Source organism: Formica exsecta, unplaced genomic scaffold (genome assembly GCF_003651465.1).
Source record: "Formica exsecta isolate Colony F162 unplaced genomic scaffold, ASM365146v1 scaffold15, whole genome shotgun sequence".
In the NCBI taxonomy this organism is placed as follows: Eukaryota; Metazoa; Arthropoda; class Insecta; order Hymenoptera; family Formicidae; genus Formica; species Formica exsecta.
In genome coordinates, this window is record NW_021848825.1 from 305,421 (window position 1) to 317,160 (window position 11,740).

General features: G+C 32.3%; 1 protein-coding gene across 6 annotated transcripts in view; it reads right to left on the bottom strand.

Moving 5' to 3' along the window:
• Positions 1-525: 525 nt before the first annotated feature.
• LOC115232751 (mitogen-activated protein kinase kinase kinase 12) overlaps positions 526-11,740 on the bottom strand; it is a 17,601-nt gene continuing 6,386 nt past the window's right edge. For 2 of the 6 annotated variants that reach the window (XM_029802815.1, XM_029802814.1), the window contains exons 4-12: positions 10,937-11,106; positions 4,737-5,008; positions 4,139-4,325; positions 3,877-4,068; positions 2,940-3,366; positions 2,353-2,579; positions 1,813-2,230; positions 980-1,374; positions 526-739 (exon numbers count right to left, since the gene is read on the bottom strand). In XM_029802815.1, coding sequence (XP_029658675.1) covers positions 541-739; positions 980-1,374; positions 1,813-2,230; positions 2,353-2,579; positions 2,940-3,366; positions 3,877-4,068; positions 4,139-4,325; positions 4,737-5,008; positions 10,937-11,076 — 2,457 coding nt within the window. In that variant the 5' untranslated portion in view covers positions 11,077-11,106 and the 3' untranslated portion in view covers positions 526-540. Of the gene's footprint in view, positions 740-979; positions 1,375-1,812; positions 2,231-2,352; positions 2,580-2,939; positions 3,367-3,876; positions 4,069-4,138; positions 4,326-4,736; positions 5,009-8,956; positions 9,214-10,077; positions 10,673-10,936; positions 11,107-11,740 lie in introns of those variants that run through there. The other 4 variants (XM_029802817.1, XM_029802818.1, XM_029802816.1 and 1 more) reach the window with 4 other exon arrangements.

Here is an 11,740-nt window from a genome sequence, read left to right on the forward strand (position 1 = left end):
ACTTACTTATTCTTTGACTTTTGTTGGCTGTGAAGTAAAAAAAAAAAAAATTAAGTTCCTTACGTATGAGCGTAAATCTTATAGGGGAGAGATACATACAATGACACAAAGTAACTCTTTTATTATAAGTGGAGTATCTTTCAGGGAAGCAAATTTTATATTTTTTTCTCTCATATATTCATTTTTATCTAACGTCTTTTGTATCCATAATATATTGCAAATATAAAAGATCGATACAGGTACAACAATATCTTTCACAATACATGCTTCAAAGACTAAATTGTCTATATTAATATATATTTATAACATTACACACCACATACAATATTTCTATTAAAGAATTCTGCACAAGAGTTACCTCAAAATTTACAAAGATTAATATCTCGTAAAATGTGTTTCAAGTTTATTTTTTCCGAGTTTAAGATATTTTTTTAAATTCTTGAAAAGAGTAAATTAAACGACTGTTACACTAAATCTTTCAAGATTTTAAGATGAACAATTATATAGAACGTAAAATAATTGAAATATTATATTCATCATTTAATTATACTGAAATGTATACCTTCTTCGTCTTAAAGAATAATTATAAGTATAACTTGGATCCTCTCCTTCTTCATCTGACCAGCTTTCTTCGCAAGCATCATCTTCGCGATCATCTGTATTGTCTGAAGAAATTCGTAGTTTAATGTCAGATTGCTCCGCATAATGTCCAGGTAGTTTGCCCGAATCTTCTTTATTTCTATTATAAGAATTGGTTTAATGAATTATATTTATATCGAGATTTTGATTCTTAAGTGATGTAGTCTTATGCTATCTTAATTTTAAAATTTACTATTAAAAGAAAATAAAATATGTATAATAAAATTATAATAAAAGAGTTTATTAATAAAATGAGAGAAAAAATAATAATATTTTTTGTTAAATATATATTATAAAATTATTAAAAATGAATCATATCTTAGATATTATTATACAATACCTGTGAGAGATTACAACATCATCGCCGTTTCCATTGTCAATAATGAGACGATTCGCAATAATAATCTCACTGACTTTTCTACCGAGAGTCTCAAGATTGTCATCATCACTACAATCTTTCAAACGTTCGTTTCCGTTTGCATTATTTTCATTCAAGGGTTCAGGACTGGAGCATGAACTAATTAGCATCGGATAATGTGTTTCTGGCAAAATCGGATTCCCGTTTACACATTCTGTTGCCTGTTTATTCAACGAGTGCTTTCTGGCAGCTTCCAAAGAAGACCTTTCGGGCGAGAAAGACGCTATATTCGCCAACGGAGTGTGATCCGTTTCACTGATGTCCATGATATCCGTTTGTGTATGACTGTCAATGAACCTTACAGATACTTCTATACTCTGCAATTAGAAAACATGTCACGTTATCATATATATAATATATATTGTTGCTAATTACACAGGATAATTAATTAATATATACAATATTTCTGAAGAAGATATCAAAACAATTTTTGCTCTCTTTTTTGAAAAAGATGAAGAGAGGATAGATCTAAATTTATTTTTTATAAGAGATAATATATCAATTAATTCATTGTACACAATTAGAAGTCTTGTCAAATATTCAAACAATCAAATATAATAAATATTTTAAAAAATACGTTTTTTATCAAAGATTTTATTTTAAACTCATTTAAAGAATCAACTATAAATCCTATGTCTATTTCTTGGAGGTATAGGACACTGAAAGACTTAACAAGCACAAATCAAAATTATCCTTAAAATATGTTTTATCGCGTCTTATTATTTATCATAAATTATTATCAGTTAAGTCCTCACCTTTCTTTCACGATGAGGACTCGATCTAGGACTGGAACTTAGGCCACAACCCGAGCCAACTCTACGATGCCTATATTTACGCTGTTTGAAACTATTGTTTGATGCCAAAATAGTTTCTGGTTGATTGGATTCGTTCAGTTGCGTGTACATGATGGCTTTGACGGGGCTCTGCGGCGAATCCGTGGGCGATGGCGGAGTAGTGGGCGTTGAGGAAGTGGAGAACTGCACTGTGCCATTCCGTTTCCGATACAACCTCTCCTGGGCCTTCAATAAAGGACGAACAAGCCGTTTCTTGTATTGCTTATACCCTGTCGATTGTTGCTCTCTCCTGAGACAAACCAGATATTTATTTCGATCTGTGGGTTTTCGGCTGTGTTCCAAATATAGAACGCGGTTTTGCAAAGCGTTACGTTGTTTGCTGTTATTAAAGAAATGTATAATATATCACATAATACGTGTTTACTTTGTATATATCTATAGCATATCTCTTTTACTTCAATTATAATATTATAACAGAAAACAAAAATAAATTTTTCTTACTTTATTACATCTCGCTCGCGTAGCTCCAATTGTAGTAGAATAGCGTTTAGTTCCAGATATAGGTTGTTAGTGCGTTCAAGTTTGCGTTCATAGTGTTCTCTGACATCCTGAGCTTGCCGTAATTCATTCTTCCTCCGTAGAATTAGATCGTTTTCGAAACGTGGACTGGTATTAGTAAATAGCGGCATATGTTCCATGTGTTCCTGTATTTCCTTTTTCCAAGATTGCTGTAATAAGAAAAATTATGTTATTATCTCTCCATGTATCTTGATCAATGATTGCAAAGAGAATACTAGTGATCTATTAAAGACTTAGAGTCCAAGAGAATGCTTATTATAAAATATAATTGTTAGATATTGTAAACAATAATTTAAAAAACCAGAAATTTGTCAACTAAATATATCTATACAATACAAAATTTTTCTTTCTCTTTTCTTCTTAAAAGATATGTCTGATTTGTTTGTTTAACAGACACTTTAAATGGCAAGGGATTTATTATCTCACTCAAGCACTCAAATTTAAATTTCTAAAAATTAGTATAATATATTAATGTCACATAAGAAAATTAAAGAGAATAACGGTACTACCTGTGCTTTAAAGTAATCTTCGGGTTCCAAGGACAATACATCGACGGCTGCGATAGCGAGATGCATCTCAATAAGTTTGAAGGACGGTCTATTACGCGGTTTAGTCGCCCAGCATTGTTTCACCAGTAGTCCAAAACCCTCTGGGCAACTGGTAGGAATTGGCAAGTGAAGAGAATTGCTGCCCACTCCCCACATAACGGCGGAGGAATCCACGTCCTTGTAAGGTATCTCGCCACTCAGCAATTCCCACAGTACGACGCCGTATGACCATATGTCCACTTTCTCCGAACACGGATCGTTCCTGATTACTTCCGGTGCCATCCACGCCACAGTACCGACGAAAGTCATTTTCGTGCTAACCTCATTCCATTGTCTACTTGTACCGAAGTCAGTGATCTTCACTATTTCGTCTTGTCCTATTAGAACGCTATGGACATCATAATTCTCTCATTATTTCGTAACAATTAGCGAATTTTAGATGCATTGTATCTACACTTAATATTTTATATTATCAATTTTTTTTAAATTAAATTCATACAAGTGTCTCCTATACATATACATATTTACTCCAAAGCATTTTTCGAATTGTTAAGCCAAAATCCATTTTTTCGTAGCGAAAATATCGAGAAATATCAAAATTTCTTAACAATTCTTGATTCTTAACATCAAATGTCTTTGTAACTAATCTTAAAATTACACATTTGTGTCTACTTGAAATTGATTGAAGAATTAATAAGAATTAATTTATGATAAATTTGCATGTCTAAAGCTTGTTAAAGTAGTTAATGTTTATTGTATATTGTTTATAACACAAAAAATATCGGTAAAATAAAGCAGAATAGTAAAATAAAATAATTTTTTTATATCAATAAAATAAAATGCTTTTTTATAAATTTAAATTGATTTTCCCATTTTGTTCGTTTCGTTATTTACTTACTTTGGGCTTTTGAGATCTCTATGTATGATTTTATGAGCATGAAGATATGCCATCCCTGCAGCAATTTGTTTTGACCATGACACCAATCTAACAGGAGGAACCGGTTCTCCTGCTCTCAGAAAGTCATACAATGGCCCAAATGGACAAAACTCCATTATTATGCAATAGGAAGGAGGTTTCGTACAGACTCCTCTGTAAGCATTAAACAATAAGTGTTTTATAATGTAACTTATGCCGTAATAGAACAAGTAGTAGGCCTTACTTGAACTGTACAATATTCGGATGATTGAGCTTTTTTAAATGGCGTATGTCAGTCTCTTTCGGTTCCTTCACCTTTTTTACAGCTACGATTTCCCTATTTAATTTCCCTTTAAATACTGCACCTTGAGCTCCGGATGCTACCCACTTCATCTCGCTGATATCTCCAAAGGGTATCTCCCAATCATCCGCTAAAACACAACCCGTGTTAATCACTGTACCAAAAATGCAATGTATAACAATTTCAAAGTTACGATTATTCCTCAGGATATTCAAAGCAAAAACGAATTATATTTCCACAGCTCTATTATATCACAGCTAGATTCTATTTTAAATGCAAAAAATATCTGAAACTGAGTATGCAGATTATAGATTTAATCTATTTTTGCTTCAAACATCTCTTGAAATAATTATAAAAAATATTATAATAATTATAACAATATATTTTCGGCATATTTGACCAATTCTTATTGCATATAAAATATAAAATCTTATATTAAATATACATAAGTTTTTTATATAAAAGATTACAACTTAATTTAAAAAAGAGAAAAAATTAATAAATGAAGCCGCATAACCATAGAAAAATTTACATAACTTACTTGCAAGATTCTTAATTTTTTCGTTGATAGCTGCCTTTGACAACATAGTCCAAACGGGGCGCATGCATCCCAGTATGCCTTCGACCCAGTTCGATCGTTGAGAGTCGATGCTTTCCGTTCCGGGAGCGCATTTTGTCGCTGTATCGCTAGAACTACTCCCCGAGTTTGGGTTGCTATTAGGTAATTGAACCTCTCGCAGTTCGGTGATTAATCGTTCGGGACTTGCCGCGATTTCACTCAGTTGAGCCAGTTCTTCCTGGATGCATAACATGCTAAAAATTTATAAATATTAAATTTTTATCTTTTAAAATAAATTATAATCGTTGATAATTCACACTATGTATATATATAGTTATAAATTATATAGCTATACTATACATAGTTTATTACATATATAAATATATGTGTGTGTCCATACACAGATAGATGTTTATAAATTTCAATAATTATTTAATTTTTATGATATGATTCAAGGGCAACGAGAAGTTGATAAGCAATGCTAGGAGTTGACTGATATTCCAGTTTGGCGGCACCGTACTTTAATGAGCGTATACAAAAGTTTGTGCCGTGCTATGATAAGTGCCTCAATTCGAATAATAATTATATCGTAAAGTAATGTATATATGTAAGTAAATTTTGTATCTAATAAAATGTTTTTCCTGTTTCTTTTTTGTTTTTTTATTTTGTAAGCTTACTGGAAGTTAATTTCCGAATAGTCCTCGTATATTTAATGTTCTATTTATTTTTTATTTACTTTTTCTAATGTTTTAATTCTTTTATTGGAATAGTTTTGAAGTAGTTTATTTATGCAATGATATAACAGAGAAGATCTTATATTTTTACTATTAATAAATTTTTCATATTATATAAACGAAAAATTATCAATTTAAAACCAAGAGAGACTTATCTCGATATAAGTTCGTTATATTTGCACTAAAAAAACGAATTGATCGCATGTAATTTTATCTTTGTGCAGTCCGATGAACGATAAGAAATGACGTATGTATCGTAGTCACGTCAGCGATATCAATCGACGAATTGTCTTGTGTATTTAATGCTATTCAGTACATGATTATATTAATTGCGTTTTACAAATGTTACTTGTATTTAATTAAAATCACTGAATTCTGGATTATTTTCAACATAGATATAAAAGATATAAATATCAATATCGATGTAATAAGATTATATAAAATGCACGATATCGAAATAATATTTGTATTAGAAATATTGAAATTTCAGCATCTTTCGCATCTTTCAATTATTACCTGATCAACTATAATCTGATTTATAATAACAAGTGGAACAGACTTTCAAGTTACTCTTAAGAGTAGTAATCGGAATAAGATTTAATACCAATTCATCACTTTTTATAATTTTCAAAACGAAATACTACTAAAAAGGAACATTTAAAAAAATAATGTCATTATTCTTTTCGTTATTTATTATCCGTAAATAATCTAGTATTACGTTTCTCTTTTTTCAAAAATCGCTTTATTCTATTCAAAGAACACCTGAAGATATCGATAGTACATAGTTGCATCGTTCACAGACGTTTTTCAATGTTACACATAGTGTGGAGGTTTGCGTTTGTGTCAATGACTTTTCACGGCCAACACAATAGGTGGTGAATACACTTCCTCTCTGTGAATACGATCGCATTTGACAAGCAAAAATAACCTTTCATTATTCCCGATGGGACATTAGTGTTCATCTATGAAGCATCAACTCTCAAAGCACACAACTCTCATAGCTCTGATTGATTGTTGTTTCCCTTATTGAAATATCAAAGCACTAATAAAGATATTGGATTTGAAATTAAAAACATTTTACGAAAAAGATCTCTATAGATTTTTTGAGCTTTTGCAAATTTAGGTGCAGGATCATGTCGCTTATTTCAATTCGATTAGATCTTCTGTTCCTGAATTATAATTCACCACCTATTATTAAAAAATTGTGATAAATAATAAATTTTTCGAAAACTTCTTTCGAGAAATTTGGCGCCAGATTCATCGAAAAATTTATTATCAAACTTAAGATCGACGCTTGTTAGACACCCTCTATACTCGAACAACGATATCGTATTTGCATCGCAAAGGAATGTCACGCCCACTGTAATTTCGATAAATCCGATGCAACTTTTTATACTCTCATTGTGAAGATTCATATTACCGGCTCTGATAACACCATATCACGTTATCAAACGTTTCATTCGTTATGCGATCGTAGCAAACCTTTGAGTGGAATGTAACAATGTGTGACGTGCAACGCGAATATCGATTGCGCTTTTTATGTGCGACTATATTGCACGACACAACTATACATTCCTAAATTTAACTCTTAACTGATAGTAACAGTCACGCTCTACTATGTTTTTCTAACGTCTTACGAACAGACCTAGTCAATTCGGAGAAAATCAAATTTACTGAAATATACATGTTAGTGTATCTTTAAAAAAAAATCTATGTAAACAAACTTATCCGGATATTATATTTATATAATAATGTACAAATATAATAAGGAAGAGAATTTATCTTTATTTTTAAATAAATGCTTTGTCTTCTATTGATAATATTTGCTTCACCTTTGAGAATATCTCTGTGCATTGAAAACATATCTATTTATGTAAACTGCATATATATCACGCGGATTCCTTTATTTGTTTCAGATCATATAACATTATCTGCAATTATGTATATCAACCTACATGCTCATTAAATTTTGAAATGTTAAGGCTCCCGTTTTTTTACTACAGCTATTGTCGAATTACATGATTCGATTTATCATCTTGCGATATTAAATTCATGTATAATTCAATCTGTATGTATCCTACATATCACATACAATGAAAATACATCTTATGACAATCCATCAAGATTTACAGCTATTTATCAATCCATACATCAAAAAAAGAATATTCGCCATATGTTACTAATCTATATTATCAAGAGTGCAATGGCATATGAAAAAGTAATTTATTTCAATGTATTTCACAAGAAAAACTTTACTTAATTTGTTGCGTCTAACAGAATTTAATATGATTATAGTGAGAAACCAAGAGTCTTAATAAAGTATCTAATAAAAACATTTATCAATTCTGGATTATTTCTGTAAATAAGTGAAATCAACATCAATAAATAGCAGAACTTTACCGATCGTAATTAATTAAAAAATTTAACAAGAAAACGAACACGCATTTTAACTCCTTCTTTAGGCTTTTCTAAAACTGTACATTTTTAATAAAAAGTTAGAATTTCATCCGAAGAATTATTACCGGATTATTACTGTTAAATAGGAGTCAATCAGAACTAAAAAAAAAAAAAAGGAATATGACATTCTTTATTTAATCGCTTTTTTTGATAACTTCGTATAAAAAGTTAATTTAAATTTCATCTAGCCAAGATGATATATTCTTTATACTATACGTGACGCAAGATCTAAAAAAGAAAAGGAATTCCGCGCGCGTATGAAAGGGGAATTGTATAAATAAGTCCGAGTGTTGTGTTTGAATTAGCTATCAGCTGTTGATCTTATTGATAACCGATACAGAGCACGCGAAGCTCCACAGAAAAAGAATTGCCTATAAACGCGCGACAATTTTATCCGATTTTATATAAGTCATAGCCAATATATTCGGTAGCAAAAATAGAAAAAGTGGGCCGTAAAAAAATATCAAAGAAGTACCGACGTATTGCTTGTATTCTCATGCCGATATTATCACACCACGTGCTCAATTGATGATAGTCGACAATCACTATGTTATACTATGTCGTGTCGTCGGAATGCTAGCTTATTTTTCAGACGTTGATATTATTACCAATGAAATTCCGGTGGTCAAAACTTTTGATTTTAATCTTAAATCTCTCTGGGAAAGAATACGCACACATTAATAGAAGCAAAAGAAAATTAAGTAAAAAAAATCAAGAAAAAGATTTTTCAACACGATTATTTATTGGAATGTTATATATCATATTAATTTCCTAATAAATTTCCTTGAAAAGAATAAATCGCTGCTACTTTGCATATATTTATTCCATTTTTTAATCCATGCAAGAGAGAGAGAGAGAGAGAGAGAGAGAGATTAAACCTATATAAGGATATCGGTCCGTAAAAGATATATCCATTTAAAGGAGTGAAAGTGGTCTTGAAATCATGAGCGGCAGTGCCCTTGGCAAAGGATCATGTCGGTTTTTTAGGATAAGACGATTGTTTTCACATACACAAACAGTCCTTTTTTATCCTTTCTTCTCTTATCCTCGTCTCCATCCGCGTGCATGCAAGAAGCCGAAGTGCGTTAACGTACGTATTGCATAGCGAACGCGAGTCAAGTAAACGCACAGTACGTGCATGTGCATGCACGTTTTTACCATGGCCTTCGTATCAGCTGTCTGCTGGCGTCACTCAATGAGAGGGGGCCGTGCTCGTCGCCGTAAACATTACGCCCGATACGCCGTATTGGACGCGCAATTTCATCTCACTATACATATAAATTTCTATACGTATACAGTGTTATAATATGTATTTGACTTACTAATTTTTTCACTTTTAATTGAAAAGATTTGCGGCCGATCGATTTCCCAGTCATATTTTTTAATGGTATTATGTTCATCATTGTGTTATATTATTTAAATTTTATATTTTACATATTTTATGTATTTTATATTGCTCCGAATTAATCAATTTATTCCAATATTATTAATTGAGCACGTAGCGTAATGTTGCCAATGTGAAAATCCAAGTACCCTTTTCCCGTTCCTCGATATTTTTATTAATTTTTAATTACATACAATAAGAGTACGATATTTTAAACTAATGACGTAAACATTTTTCATAAGAAAACAAGAGATAGCAAGAGAGAAAAAAAGAAAGAGAGAGAGAAATAGAGGCTTCTCCTTATTTGCTTAAGACATACATATTTTAAAAAATTTAAATATATTTAATATTTACTGAAAATGTGATAATGAGAGAAAAGTATTGATCGAAAATATTTAAAAAAATTATAAGATATTTTTTATAGATGTCTTTTTGGAACACAATGACTGAACACATAAAGTATAATTAATAACGAAAAAGCTTCAATCTAAAGTTTCATGTCTTTCGATTTCGGGAATCGAGACAAATCAAAGACACTGAAGGGAAGATTATCCCTTTTATAAGGCAATGTCACTTTCTCAAGGGACAGTTAGGAATTCGGCATCGCGGATGATCGAGACGGCCGATAATAAATCGGAAACATCGGGCGCGAGAGCGAGAACGGAGCCGCGCCGTTCTTGACGGTGTAATCGTTATCGAAAGCGCAATATTATTCTAAATAAGCGTGTCCCGGGGAATCCGCTCTCACCTTTTCGCCGTAGCGCTGGCTACATTGCCGGATATCACCGCGACGGCGGCGACATCGCCGGCGGTGTCGTCGTCGTTTTGCGCCGCTGGCTTCTTGAGGAAAAACCGCGCGAGTACCATCACGTCGCGAATAGCATATGGATGTATAACGAGAGCTAACACTAACACAGTATCCCGCAATGAGACGACGAATGTCGTTGTTGTCGTCGTATAGTCGCACCACCGATCATTGAACGCTTCGAAGACGAGGGTTCGAAGCGACACACCGCGCACAAAGCGTATCTCTCATTTACTGATGTGCGAAGACCAGTGGAGACTGGAGACTACGAAGAGCACCGAGAGAAACTATCTTCATTCCTCTTCCTCTGTCTCTCTCCCTCTCTCTCTCTCACACCTTTCTTATCTCTCGTTCGACCTATCTGCTCTGATATACCGCTACACCGCTACATGCCGTAACGCGTGACAGCGCTCGTTAGTGCGCGACATAATACGTAATGCGCGAGCACAGACAACGCGGACAGGCGCGCTATTTCGAATCTATAAATGTATAATATAAAAGAACACAAGGATATTATATAATTAAGACTAATATTTGATTGGTATCTGCATCGATAATAATTTATAAATAATTCAATAAATGTTATATCTCTATAGATATATAAAAGATATATAAAAGATATATATCGCCTTTACTTTTTCATTACAACTTTGTATACTTTTATACTTCTATACATATTTTAGCCGATATTTTTCTTGTCAGATAAAACGACATTTTTTTAGAGTACTATGTTACAGAGAAAGAGAAAGAGAGAAAGATCGAGATCTTTCATTTCAGAATTAACAATAAACACTGAAATTACCTGTTAGTGAATATGTGAGTCTCCGGATGAGGAGATGACAAGACCACTCCGTTCACATCCGCGGACATCCCTGTTTCCTCAGTTTCCAGATTATACATTTTGGATTGGGCCAGGATCTCGATTTCGGCAGGGGTGCGCATTCTCGCCTACATGCCAGATTATAGCCACATCTGAAATGAAAGTGCATTTCGTTATTTTAAATCGTTAGCGGATCAATTATCTGTATTATTCGCTCATACGTAAAAATGTCGAAAACATTGCCGATAATAAAAAAAAATATTAGTTCCTCAACGCTTTCTATTTTATCTTTAGAAAACATTACAATATATAATAATAATAATAAATTTGGAATGCAAAATACTCTATGCTAATATATTAATTCCATTTATTTTTCTCGATATGTACAATTATTTAGTAAATTTTAAAATAATTTTGATTCATGACAAAAGTTCCTCAAAGTAGTTTCCTCTGACACCGAGTATGAAAAATAGACACTATCAAACGTTTAAGTGCAAGAAGTCTTGTCACTTCAAAATTGAAATTAACTTTTATGAAATTTTTACGTATATTGTTATGTACGAAGCATTAAAACGATTTAAAAAATTTAGTTTTGTTTTGATTGTGCCGATTATTTCATCCAACATTACATATTCCGGTATGCTAAAAATTTGTTCTCGTGCAGCATCCGCGCTTAGTTGCCTGTTACCACGCTGGAATGGACTCAAACAAAAAGAGAGGAGTAAGAAATCACCTTTGGCATAATAATATTTAACGGAGAGGAGAGGCAACCGGGTTCAATGGAAT